Here is a 12,681-nt window from a genome sequence, read left to right as displayed (position 1 = left end):
GACAGGCAGGGACAGGCAGGGACCGCCAGGGACAGCCAGGGACAGTGAGGGACCCCCAGGGACACTCAGGGGCAGCCAGGGACAGCCAGGGCTGAGGGTCCCTCTCAGCTGTGTCTCCTCTCCAGGCTGAGCAGCCCCAGCTCTCTCAGCCTCTCCTGGGCACCGAGATGCTCCAGGCCCTTCCTGAGCTCCAGGAGCTCCTGTCCCTGCTGTGCTGAGGAGCCAGGGCTGGACACAGCACCCCAGAGCCTCCCAGGGCTGGGCACAGGGGCAGGATCCCTCCCTGGCCTGTTGGGAATGCTCTTCCCAATGCACCCGAGGATCCCACTGGCCTCTTGTCCCCAGGACACTCTGCTGGCTCAGGGACAGCTCATTGTCACCCAGGACTCTCAGTTCCTTCTCAGGGAGCTGCTCCAGCAGGTCACCCCCAGCCTGTGTAGGTACCTGGGGTTGTTCCTCCCCAGGTGCAGCACCTGGGCTTGCCCTTGTTGAATTCCAGATATTTCCTCTTTGCCCATCTCTCCAACCTGCCGAGGTCCCTCGGAAGGGCCACACAGTCCTCGGGGGGATCGGCCGCTCCCCCCAGCTTTGATCCCTCAGAGGAGACCCCCTCAGCCAGGCCAGTGATGAACCAGGTAAACAATACCAGCAGAGCCCAGTCCTGCAGCCACACCCCGTGCCACTGACCCCGACCCTCCGGGAGCTGCCACTCAGCCGCTTCCCAACCCATCCCACCGCTCCGTCCATCCGTCCATCCGAGCCGCCCCTCCGGGAGCTCGGTACCGCCCTCCCAGCCCATCCCATCCCACCGCCCATCCATCCATCCGTCCATCCGTCCGTCCAAGCCGCCCCTCCGGGAGCTCGGTGCCGCCCCTCCGGCGGTGTGTTCCGTGCGGGCCCGGCGCGGCCGCAGCGCTGCGGGGCCATGGCGGAGCTCCGGGCTCGCCTCGAGGCGCTGGAGCGGAGGATGGAGCGGGCGGAGGCGGCGCTCCGGGACCGGCCCCTGGCGGCCCTGCGGCTCCACGGGGTGAGAGCACCGCCATGGGCGAAGCGGGGGGACCCCGGACGGGTGTGACTGATGGGCGGCGAGGAGGGCTGGGAGTGGGATGGGGGAGTCGCTTATGGGGCCATTGCGGGGCTGGAGGTTGGGAGTGAGGTTGGGGGGGGCACTTGGGGGCTTAAGGAGCCTGGGGGTGGCTTATGGGGCTGTTGGAAGGATGGTTTGCGGCTGGGAGGGAACCTGGGGATCGCTCGTGGGGCTCTCGAGGGCTGGGAGCGGTTTTGGGGGGCTCCTGAGGGGGCTGCGGTGGGTTGCAGGGAATGCAGGGGGTTCCCGGCTGGCCGGGAGCTGTTCGAGTGGCTCCTCAGGGGGCAGCAGTGGGTTTCAGGAAACTGTGGGGATGAATCCATTGGGCTCCTGGGCATCCGGGAGCTGTTAGAGGGAGCTGCGGTGGGTTTCAGGAGACTGGGGATGAATGCAGTGGGCTGCTGGGAGCAGGCTGGTTTAGGAGGCTGGGAATAAGCCTCCGTACGGGGCCTTTTGGAGCTCTTGAAGGGCTGGGTGGGTCCGAGGGTCTGGGAGTTGCTCGTGGGAGCTGCCCTGTCCCACATGCCAGGCGGTGCTGCAGGTCCCGGTGCTGTTTGAGGATGTGGCAGTGCGGTTCAGCCGGCAGGAGTGGGCAAGCCTGGACGAGGGACAGAAGGAAATGTACCGGAGCGTCATGGAAGGCAACTACGAGATGCTGGTGTCCCTGTGTAGGCTGCGTTTGCGCCGGTTTGGCAGCCCCAGGGAGCTCTCTTGGGGTCATTTCTCTGCCTCTTTGCCTTTCACTGGACTCTCCAGCTCTGAAATAATCCTCTCCTCTCCCTGTCCCCTCTGGCAGCAGTTGGAGCGTGGCAGGAACACGCAGGACAGGGTAGTAAGTGCTTGGTGTTTTTTCCTCGTGGAGAACAGGTACCTTATTGGTGTTGCATCCTCCTGGGTTGTAACCTCCAAAATCCTTTGCCTGGGAAACCCACTTCCATGAGAATTTTCCCTGAAGTCCAATCTGAACCTCCCCTTGAAGCTGTTTCCTGTTGTACTCTTCCCTGAAAGCAGATCCTGATTCCCTCCTGGCTACACCCTCCTGTCAGGGAGCTGTGCAGAGCCAGAAGGTCCCCCCTGAGCCTCCTTTGCTCCAGGCTGAACCCCCAGCTCCTGGTGCTCTGTTCCTCAGGTCTGTTCACTTTCCAGGACATGTTCCAGCCCCTCAATGTCTTCCTTGGCATGAGGGGCCCGGAATTGCCCCCAGGAGTCCAGGTGGTCCCTCAGCACAGCCCTCAAGCTCTGGGCAAACATACAGTCAGGAGCCTCACAATTCCCTTCCCATCATTCAGGGTATTTTCCTATCTGCAAGGTGAATTTCTGGGAGAACAGGGAATTCTGTAGCAGGGGCAGAGCAAGGATGGATTTTTTTGCAGTTGTTCTCAGGGGACTATCAAAGGCTGCTTTCCATATTCCCCTGTCAGCTCTGCCTGCTGTTTCCTGTCTGTTTCCATAACTTCCGTCGTGGTGCCGGTTGGAGATGAAGTTTCCTGGGGTGGGACTGGCTCTGTTGCCCAGCTGTGGGTGCAGAGTCCCTGTCCCATCATGTCCCTGACGTCTGTCTTGCTCTTGCCCAGACTGTGCCCTGTCCAAGCCTGAGCTGTTATTACAGCTGGAAAGAGAAGAGCTGAGCATGCTGCCAGAATCGGAGCCAGAGGCAGCAGAGGTGTCCCCAGAGCTGGCTGCAGGTGGGTGACACTGGGTTTCTTCTGTGCCAGGAGCTTCTTGCTGCTCACTGGGACCATGAATCCCAGATTTTTGGGTTTGGGTTGGAAGGAGTCTTAAAGCTCATCTCTTTCCAAGCCCCTGCCATGGGCAGCAACACCTTCCACTAGAGCAGGTTGCTCCGAGCCCTGTCCAAGCTGGGACACTTCCAGGGATTGGGAGGTGTCAGCTGTGAGGGAACACCTGCTGGGATGTGTGGATAGCCTGGGAGCTCCTGCCCCAGCGGGGGGCTGGGTGGGAGGGATCCTTACACCCTATGGAATGGGATCCTGCACTGGCTCCTTGGAGCTCTCCACTGGCTGGTGGAGAAAATCCAAATTTCCTCGTCCTTCGCAGAGCCAACCCGACAGAACTGCACCAGCGATGACACACTGCTGGAGACAGAGACAATGGAGAGGGGCTGCAGGGAGCCAGAGGAAAGTGGGAATGTGGCAGAGGAAAGCAAGAACCTGGTGGAGGAAAGCAGGAGCCCAGTGGAGATAAGTGGGAGCCTGACAGAAGAAAGTGAGAACCTGGTGGAGGAAAACAGGAGCCCAGCAGAGGAAAACAGGAGCCCAGCAGAGGAAAACAGGAGCCCAGCAGAGGAAAACAGGAGCCCAGCAGAGGAAAACAGGAGCCCAGCAGAGGAAAACAGGAGCCCAGCAGAGGAAAACAGGAGCCTGGCAAAGGAAAGCAGGAACCTGGCAGAGGAAAGCGGGAAGCTGATGGAGGAAAGCAGGAGCCCAGTGGTCGCAGAGAACTTCAGCAAACGTGAGTGCCTGGCAAATCCTGCTACTGCTGTGAGGTGTCCTGGCTGTTCCTCACCCACCTTCATCACTGCTCTTGCCCTCACAGCACCCGTCCCTCTGGAAGCCGCTGCTGTCCTGGCGGATGTCAGCCAGCTGTCCCCTCCCCGCCCGCTCTCTGTGCGCTGTCAGGAAGCCGTGGGTCAGAACTGTTCTCCCCCTGCAGCAGGTACTGGGACAGGACCTTTATCCCTCCTTGGTGGGGCCAGCAGCTTGAGGGGGTCTGTTGGGCATCTCTCCAGGCTCGGGGATTCCAGGAAAGGGCAGAAAATCCTGTTACCAGCCCTGAAACCATTTGGGATAAGTCACGGCATGGCACACCTGCCCAGACAAGCCCCATGGTGGTTGTCAGAGTCCCCTGTCCCCCTGGGTGACGTTTTCCACCTCAAGCTGCTCTTGGGGTGTCCACAGGGATAGGCTGTGGCTGTTCCTGGTTTTTACACCATCCAGAGACTGAGCTGGGAGAGGAGAGCTGGGTTGGGATTTGTGCTAGCTGGGAACAGGGCAGAAAGTGAGGGAGGGTGGGAGCAAAGCCCTTTGCTGTTCATGCCTTAAAACCACATGGAAAAGTGATGTTTGGATTGTCAAAAATTCCCAGTAGATGCTGAGGCGGGGATCCCAATGGAGGTGCCGCAGGAGAAGGTTGCTGCAGAGAAACCACCAATGGCCAAAACACCCTCTAAGGGTCCTGAAGAGGATGAGGGTCCGGAAAAGGAGACTGTGAAAGATTCAGAGAATACCGGCCAAGATCTGGTGGCCGACATTCCTGAAGAACCAGGAGAAAAGGTGACACCAGATGTCCACAGAACGACTGAACAGGCAGATCCCAGCCCCGGGGAGCCAAAGAAGGACTCCTGCGTGGGCCGGCCGGCGGCCTGTCAGCGAAATGCCGCCCGGGAGTTTTACGCCTGCCCCATCTGCAGGAAAACCTTCCTGCTGAAGATCAACCTCCTGATCCACCAGCGTGGCCACACCAACTGGGTGCCCTATGTCTGCGTCCACTGCGACCGCAAGTTCATGTCCAAGAAGAAAATCAGGCGGCACCTCCGTGCCTGGGCAGTCAACGGCACCTGCCAGCCCTCGGATGCAAAGGTGTGTCCCAGCCAGGGGCCGTGCCCAACATCCCAGCCCCAAAAATGGGCACCCAATGGCTCCTGCCAGCCCTCAGATGCAAAGGTGTGTCCCAGCCAGGGGCCATGCCCAGCATCCCAGTGCCCAACATCCCAGCCCCAAAATTGGGCACCCAATGGTTCCTGCCAACCCTTGGATGCAAAAGCGTGTCCCAGCCAGGGGACGCCGTGCCCAACATCCCAACCCCAAGCCTGGGCACCCAATGGCTCCTGCCAGCCCTCGAATACAAAGGCGTGTCCCAGCCAGGGGCCATCCCAGCCCCAAGCCTGGGCAGCCAACGGGACTTGCCAGCCCTCAGATGCGAAGGTGTGTCCCAGCCAGGGGCCGTGCCCAACATCCCAGTGTCCAACATCCCAGCCCCCAGCCTGGGCACCCAATGGCACCTGCCAGCCCTCGGATGCGAAGGCGTTTCCGAACCAAGGGCTGTGCCCGGCATTCCTGCCCCAAACCTGGGCAGCCAATGGCACCTGCCAGGCCTCGAAGCCGGAGGAGTGTCCCAGCCAGACCCTGTGCCCGTCCTCCCAGCCCCAAGCCCCGGGCAGGGACTGTGGCACCGTGTGGCAGGAGCCTGGCCCTGCCAGGTGCTCGCTGTCCTCTGGAAAAATGATGTACACATGCAACGAGTGCCTGGAAACCTTCTCCAGCCAGGGCTTCCTGACGGTGCACCAGCGCCGGCACTCCGGCCACCACCTCATCCTGTGTCCCTGCTGCAACCGCAGCTTCACCTGGGTCTCAGACTTTGTCCGGCAGCACTGGACGCACATGGGTGTCCGGCCCCACCAGTGTGGCATCTGCCAGAAGACCTTCAAGAGGTTCTCCCACCTCAAGGCTCACCAGAGGATCCACAGGCGGCAGGAGCGGCCATTCACCTGCGCTAACCCGGTGCCCATGGTGGCGGCACCCGCAGCAGGAGACGGGGTGGGAAACCAGGACGTGACCCCGCAGGGCTGGGGCACTGCTGTCAGACCTTGAGGTGTCCTCCTGGGAGCGGGAGGCAGCTGTTGGACCTCAGGGTGTACTCCCAGGGATGGGATGGTGCTGCTGAAACTTGAAGTGACCTCCCAGAGACTTGAGGTGACCACCCAGGATGCTGCTGATGGACTTTCAGGTGAGCTCCTGGACACAGGGTGCTGCTGGTGGACTATGAGTTGACCTCTCTAGGAGAGGAGGCTGCTGTCTGATCTGGAGGAGAAGAATGGGATGCTGCTGATGGGCTTTGAGGTGTCCTCTCAGGAATAAGTTGCTGCTGTTGAATCTTGAGCTGACCTCCCAGGAACGAAATGCTGCTACAGGACCTTGAAGTGACTCCCAGGCATGTAATGCTGCTACTGGATCTTGAAGTGACTTGCTGGGGACTGGAAGCCACTGTCAGCCCTTCTCCCCTCTCTCCCTCTCCAGATGAAGGCTGGAGCATCAATAACATTTTCTGTCTCCTCTGCCCTGGTGTGGGGATGGGGGGCACCTTCCTGGCCTCTGTGAGGGGGCTCCTTGTTCCCAAGCCCTGGTGAGGCAGGTGGGACGCTGGGAGTGGGTCCCTTTTCTGGAGAGTGCCAATAGATGCTGTAGAAACCAGGATGGTGAATGTGGATTCCTTGAGGGGGCTCCGGGAGGGTCCTGTCGGGTCCGGCTGGGTGGGTGGCCCCAGGAATGGGATCCGTGGGCTGGAGTGATGGAAGAGAGAACGGAACACTGGGTGGGGAGAGTCACCTGCTGCTGGGGGGCTGCAGTCCCAGTCTGAGATGGGGATGGGGTGGGATTTGGGGTCTGGATGGGTCTCTGGGAATGGCAGTGGGGGATGCTGGGCACTGGGGATTTGATGTGGTTCTCATGCAGGGGTGGGGATGGATGGGGATGGATGGGGTTGGAATAGGGGTAGAGTGGGATAGGGGTGAGAGGGGATATGGGTGGGCGGAATGGGGGTGGATGGGACCGGGATGGACACAGGGATGGGATTGGGATGGGGTGGGATGTGACAGAATGGGATGGGGATGGAGATAGGATGGGATGGGACTGATAGAGCCTGGCTCTTTGGTGTGGGACCCAGCAACAGGACAAGAGGAAGAGGCAGGAACATGCCCAGGAAGCTCCACCTGGACAGGGTGAAGAAATTCTTCCTTGTGCAGTGACTGAGCCCTGGAACAAATTGTCCAGAGAGGGTGTGGAGCCTCCCTCACTGGAGATATTCCAGAATGGTCTGGACACAATCCTGTGCCCTGTGCTCTGGGATAACCCTGATAGAGCAGAGAGGTGAGACCAGACAAGCCACTGTGGTCCCTTCCAACCTGATCCATTCTGGGATATGGCTGTAGATGGGATGGGGATGGGGCTGGGGCTGTGACTGGAATGGGGCTGGAGGTGGGGCTGTGATGGGGCTGTGCCCAGGATGGGGCTGGGGCTGTTCCCGGGCTGGGATGGGGCTGTTCCCGGGCTGGGCTGGGGCTGTTCCCGGGCTGGGATGGGGCTGTTCCCGGGCTGGGCTGGGGCTGTTCCCAGGCTGTGATGGGGCTGTTCCCGGGCTGGGCTGGGGCTGTTCCCGGGCTGGGATGGGGCTGTTCCCGGGCTGGGATGGGGCTGTTCCCAGGCTGTGATGGGGCTGTTCCCGGGCTGTGATGGGGCTGTGCCCGGGCTGTGATGGGGCTGTTCCCAGGCTGTGATGGGGCTGTGCCCGGGCTGGGATGGGGCTGTGCCCGGGCTGTGATGGGGCTGTTCCCAGGCTGTGATGGGGCTGTTCCCAGGCTGTGATGGGGCTGTGCCCGGGCTGGGATGGGGCTGTTCCCAGGCTGTGATGGGGCTGTTCCCAGGCTGTGATGGGGCTGTTCCCGGGCTGGGCTGGGGCTGTTCCCGGGCTGGGATGGGGCTGTGCCCGGGCTGGGATGGGGCTGTTCCCGGGCTGTGATGGGGCTGGTCCCGGGCTGTGATGGGGCTGTTCCCGGGCTGTGATGGGGCTGTTCCCGGGCTGGGCTGGGGCTGTTCCCGGGCTGGGATGGGGCTGTGCCCGGGCTGGGATGGGGCTGTTCCCGGGCTGTGATGGGGCTGTTCCCGGGCTGGGCTGGGGCTGTTCCCGGGCTGTGATGGGGCTGTGCCCGGGCTGGGATGGGGCTGTTCCCAGGCTGTGATGGGGCTGTGCCCGGGCTGTGCCGGGGCTGTGCCCGGGCTGTGCCGGGGCTGGAGCTGTGCTCGGGATGGGGCTGGGATGGGGCTGTGCTCGGGCTGGGATGCTCTGGGATGGGTCGGGGCTGTTCCCGGGCTGTTTCCGGGCTGTTCCCGTTTCCGGGCTGTTCCCGTTCCCGGTCTGTGCCGGGCCGGGGCTGTTCCCGCTCCCGGGCTGTTCCCGTTCCCGGGCTGTTCCCGTTCCCGGGCTGTGCCGGGCCGGGGCTATTCCCGTCCGCGGGCTGTGCTCGTTCCCGGGCTGTGCCCGTTCCCGCGCTGGTCCCGTTCCCGGGCTGTTCCCGTTCCCGGGCTGTACCGGGCCGGGGCTGTTCCCGTTCCCGGGCTGTGCCGGGCCGGGGTCTCGGTGCGGCGGCGCGGGCGGGGCGGCGCGGGCGGCGCGGGCCGCCAGGGGGCGCTGTGGCGGCGGCGCTGAGGGGCGGCCATGGCCCGGTGGGGCCGCGCGCAGGTCCCGGCGGGGCCCCGGCACCGGCCCTCCCGCACCCCCGGCGGGGCTCCGGGCCCGGCCGCCTCTCACCGCCCTCTTTCTCCCCCCGCAGGGCCCCGCGGGGGCCTCCGAGGCCCGGGCGGGCGCGGGCCCCGACCCCGGAGCGGGCCCCGGCGGGGCGGCCGCGGCGGGGCTGTCGCTGGCGGCGGTGGCGGCGGCGGAGCGGCGGCTGGAGCGGCGCGTGGAGGCGGCGGAGCGGCGGCTGGAGCGGCTGGAGCGGCGCGTGGCGGGGCTGGAGCGCACGGTGAGGGCCGGCGGGGCCCGGCTGGCCGCGCTCCTCAGGGACAACTCCCGCCGCCTCCGCCGCATCCAGCGCCAGCTCCGCCGCTGCCGCTGCGGGGCCGCCCGCGCCTCCACCGGCACCGGCACCGGCACCGGCCGGGAGCGGACACAGGTAACCGCGACGGGGTCGGGGCCCAGGGAACCGCGACGGGCCCACACGGTGACCGGATGGGGACGAGGATGCGAGCCGGGGAACGGGAACCAGCGCCAGGGAATGGGGATCGGGCTGAGCACACGGTGGCGGGGACAAGCTGTGTGGAATGGGGACGGGGACGTGCCAGCGGTGACAGGGACAAACTCTGGCTAGCGGGGATGGGGATGAGCCCATGGTAATGAGGATGGGTCCCAGGGAACAGGGATGGGGTGTAGGTAATGGGCTATGTCCCAGGTAACAGGGACATGCCAGCGGTGACAAACGGGGACAAGCCCCAGCTAATGGGAATGTGCCAGAGATGGACAGGGATGTGCACCCAGCTCACAGGGCTGTGCCCAGGGTGACAGGGACAGGCCACATGTGACAGAGATGTGCCCGAAGCAATGGGAAGGTGCCCCAGGTGAGCATGTGGGATGTGCTGTTGGCTCTCAGGAGCTGCGTGGAGCAGGATGGACACGGCTCCTCTGGTGCTTGTCCCTGTCCCCAGGGAAGAGGGGCAGCAGAACACCCGCACAAAGGGTCTCAGCCATGTTGGGCCCTGCTGGGGAGATGTGGGATGGTGCCACCTGTCCTGCTCCCACCTGAGGGGTCACTGCTCACCTAGGTGCTGGGATCTGGGAATCTGCTCCTGGACTGGGGAGGAACAGCCGAGCCTCGCTGGGATGTCTGGGAATGTCCCCTGTGACATGGCTCTGTCCATAGGAGCTCCAGACCCCCAGGGATCTCCTGGGGCTCAGGGAGGGGCTCAGTGGGGAGCCCCAGGTGGAGCCTCCTGTACTTCCAGGTGCCGGCGGCGGGTGAGGGTGAGGCGGCCGCTCTGCCGGAGCAGGAGTTGGGGAGTCTGGACAGCCGGGAGCTCCGTGGGATCGCCAGGAAGGGGAATTACGAGGCCATGGTCCCTCTCGGTGAGGATCACTCAGATCATGTCAGAAGTATCGTCATCCCTGGGCTGATGCATCTTCCAAACTCTCCCCATGTGAAACATGGGGGGATTCCAGGTGACATGTCCTGCAGCTGGTGTTCCTGCACTGTTTTTTCCTGGGATATGGGCTGTACATGGATCACCCTGCAGGGGTTTGCTGCAGACAGTCCTACATTTTAGTACTCATTAATTTTGGGCTGAAATTTTAGAGTTTGAATGTCCATCAGGCACTTTTTGGGATAAGCAAAAATCACTTGCCTGGTTCACAATGCCAGTGTGATCAGATGTCCTGGAATTCCAGGACCCTGCTTTGTCTGGTCCCCGCTGTCAGCAGTTCATCCCATTGCTCCCTCCTTCCCAGGGTCCGAGGATGCTGGTTCCAAACCTTCACTGCTGCCACCAGCCGAGGACAGGGAGGATCCAGGGAGCCTTGGGCTGCCAGAGAAGGGAGCAGTGCCAGGACAGCTTGGTGACAGTGAGTGACAGTGAGGGGGCTGAGGGTGGGCACTAACAACTCACCCAGACTGGGCAGAGTTCTTAAGGATGGAAAATGGGAAAACCTGGGGCAAGGCTCAGTGAGGGTGGCTCTGGAGCTGGGTACCTGTGGGTGGATGCTCCCTCTTGCTTTGGCAAGGCTTTGCTTTGATCCTTTTCCCTGGATTCACCCACTTAAACTCTGCCGTTGCTGGTGGGGTTCTTTCCAGGGTGAAGGACTCTGCACCTCAGTGTTGCCTTCACATTTTCTTTGGTTTGGTTTTTTTGTGAGGATTGTATTGTCAGTCCATAGTGTCCATTGAGTCCAGCACGCTCAGGGCAGTGGTGAAGTCTCCATTCCTGGAAGGATTTAAAAACTGTGTGAATGTGGCACTTGGGGACACTGGTCAGTGGTGGCCTTGGCAGTGCTTGGTTCACGATTGGACCTGATGATCTTGGAGAGCTTTGCAAACCTCACTAATTCCATGATGTCCCTGAGGTCCAACAAACTGCCCCCTTCACCTCATCTCCTCCTGGGAATCCCTTCCTGCTCCCTTTTGTTCTTCCTCCCTCTCTTTGCCCCTTCCTCCCACCTCTGCTCCCACTCTCACTCTGGAGCTGCAGGCATGGGGGGACTTCCCTTCCTGGGAATGAACTGCGGTGTCTCCACAGGTGAGATGATCGTCATCAAGACAGAGGAGCAGCAGCCGCAGGAGGACGGAGCTGAGCTGCTGGCACTGCCGATGGTGCCCTCGGTCAGGCTGGACGAGGAGGTTCCCCTCAGCCAGGAGCAGCCGGTTTCCTGGGAGAGCCACGGCGTGGCCGGGCCCAAGGCGGCCGGAGCGGGTTTGGGGGAATTCTGCCTGGGGGAATTCAAGCCGGTGGTGGTGCCGGTGGAGGCTCACCCTGCCCCGGGCCTGCCCTTCCCCACGGAGCACGCCCTGGGCGCGGGCACGGAGCAGCCGTTCGCCCTTGGCCAGGGAGTGCCGCTGGGAGAAGACCCCGCGGCCGAGGTGGCCTCGCCGCAGCCCGGCTGGGAGCAGCAGAGTCCCCAGGACGATCCCCGGGCGCTGCCGCCGGGCTGGAAGAGCGTCCGGCTGACACGGAACCTCCTGGCGCGGCAGCAGAGCCGGGAGAGGAAGAGCAACGGCTCCTTCATCTGCACGTCCTGCGGGAAGAGCCTGGCCCACCACGCCGCGCTGCTGCGGCACCAGCGCCTGCACACGGGCGAGCGGCCCTTCCAGTGCCCGGCCTGCGGCAAGAGCTTCAACGAGAAGTCCAACCTCAACAAGCACTACCGGATCCACACCGGGGAGCGGCCGTACCGCTGTCCGGCCTGTGGCAAGGGCTTCGTGCAGAAGCACCACCTGCAGAAGCACCAGCGCATCCACGGCCCGCAGCTCCGCAGCGCGTGGCCGGGCCGGCCGGCGCGGGCCGGCGCCGCCGGGGAGCGGCTCTACCGCTGCATCGAGTGCGCCGAGAGCTTCCCCCAGAAAGCGTCGCTGGAGGAGCACCAGCGCCGGCACACCCAGCAGCGACCCTTTCAGTGCCACGGCTGCACCAAGAGCTTCCGGCACCGGCAATCGCTGAACCACCACCAGAAGGTGCACGCCGCGGCCACCTCTCCGGCCGGCAGCTTGCCGGGACACGAGCCGGAGCTGGAGCCCTGCGAGGCTCTGAGCCAGGATAATCGGTAACCGGAGGGCTGGAGAAGGGAAGGGACGGTGGTTCTTCCAGCGTGGGACACACCGGGCGGCTGGGACTTGTGGCAGCACCGGGACTTTGTCCACGATGCTGTGGGACTTGTGGTGGCACCTGGGTCTGAGGAGGAGGAGGAGCAGGAGGAGGAGGGAGCCTGCTGTGCTCGGCAGGGACGGGCCCAGGGTGGGATGGGACTGAGCACGAGGCAGCAGAGGAGGGTGAGCAGCCGGAGCCGCCACCCCGTGGATTCAGCAGAGGAGCGGCTGTGTCAGACCCCGCGGTGGAACTCGGGTTGTTTGACCACTACAGCGCAGGGACGGGGCCTGGGAGTGGTCATGGCCTGGGGGCAGTTGATAGCCCTGAGAAGGCTGTGGGGCTGGGTGGCAGGAAGAGAATCAGATAAAAGACTGAGTGAACTGGTCTCCTGTTGTGCTCCGGGGCAGGCTGGGGGTTGACATCCCTGGCTCAACAGGGACGGTGCCATCAGGGGAGGAATGCAGTGCTACCTGCTGGGAATGTGTGATGGGAATGTGGAGCAGTCCCACAGGAATCCCCCACAGGATTCTCCGTAGGGCACATCGGGACCCCCTGGCAGTGCTGAGGGACACATCCCACCCATGGCGACCCATGCCATCCCCTGCCCTTCCCTGCTCCCCTTGGCCACTCATCCTTCCTGGCTGGGATTCCACAACTCTCCCAGTGGCCTGAGGGCTCTGGAGCTGCTGGCAGTGACTCCCAAATCCCTCCTGCTGAGAGCTGTCCTGGCTG

At 63.3% G+C, this 12,681-nt stretch overlaps 2 protein-coding genes across 2 annotated transcripts; both read left to right on the top strand.

Annotated features, from left to right (window-relative positions):
* The first annotated feature begins 925 nt into the window (after positions 1-925).
* On the top strand, positions 926-6,300 carry LOC102105274 (uncharacterized). The gene is made up of 6 exons (XM_088055693.1): positions 926-1,027; positions 1,617-1,755; positions 2,662-2,772; positions 3,146-3,559; positions 3,644-3,763; positions 4,193-6,300. Exons 1-6 carry the CDS (start codon positions 926-928, stop codon positions 5,695-5,697), a joined length of 2,391 nt encoding a protein of 796 aa, XP_087911819.1. The 3' UTR covers positions 5,698-6,300.
* On the top strand, positions 5,813-12,438 carry LOC148185275 (uncharacterized). Its single transcript, XM_088055633.1, has 5 exons — positions 5,813-5,833; positions 8,433-8,774; positions 9,601-9,721; positions 10,100-10,213; positions 10,885-12,438. The coding sequence occupies exons 1-5, from the start codon at positions 5,813-5,815 to the stop codon at positions 11,907-11,909; spliced, it is 1,623 nt and encodes a 540-aa protein (XP_087911759.1). The 3' UTR covers positions 11,910-12,438.
* Positions 12,439-12,681: the final 243 nt, after the last annotated feature.

This window comes from Pseudopodoces humilis, chromosome 1, assembly GCF_049639895.1.
Source record: "Pseudopodoces humilis isolate 2021_Gansu_Grassland_sample_001 chromosome 1, ASM4963989v1, whole genome shotgun sequence".
Classification (NCBI taxonomy): Eukaryota; Metazoa; Chordata; class Aves; order Passeriformes; family Paridae; genus Pseudopodoces; species Pseudopodoces humilis.
The sequence above is the reverse complement of the archived record's forward strand: the minus strand, read 5'-3'. Positions and strand labels throughout refer to the sequence as shown.

What these genes read in the sequence shown, in the direction of transcription:
- LOC102105274 (XM_088055693.1), top strand. Translation starts at nt 926, where the DNA reads ATGGCGGAGCTCCGGGCTCGCCTCGAGGCGCTGGAGCGGAGGATGGAG. An exon ending in CGAGATGCTGGTGTCCCTGT is followed by an intron (nt 1,756 to 2,661) that starts GTAGGCTGCGTT and finishes GCTCTTGCCCAG; the next exon opens with ACTGTGCCCTGTCCAAGCCT. An exon ending in CGCAGAGAACTTCAGCAAAC is followed by an intron (nt 3,560 to 3,643) that starts GTGAGTGCCTGG and finishes TTGCCCTCACAG; the next exon opens with CACCCGTCCCTCTGGAAGCC.
- LOC148185275 (XM_088055633.1), top strand. Translation starts at nt 5,813, where the DNA reads ATGCTGCTGATGGACTTTCAG. An exon ending in TGCTGCTGATGGACTTTCAG is followed by an intron (nt 5,834 to 8,432) that starts GTGAGCTCCTGG and finishes CTCCCCCCGCAG; the next exon opens with GGCCCCGCGGGGGCCTCCGA. An exon ending in CGAGGCCATGGTCCCTCTCG is followed by an intron (nt 9,722 to 10,099) that starts GTGAGGATCACT and finishes CCTCCTTCCCAG; the next exon opens with GGTCCGAGGATGCTGGTTCC.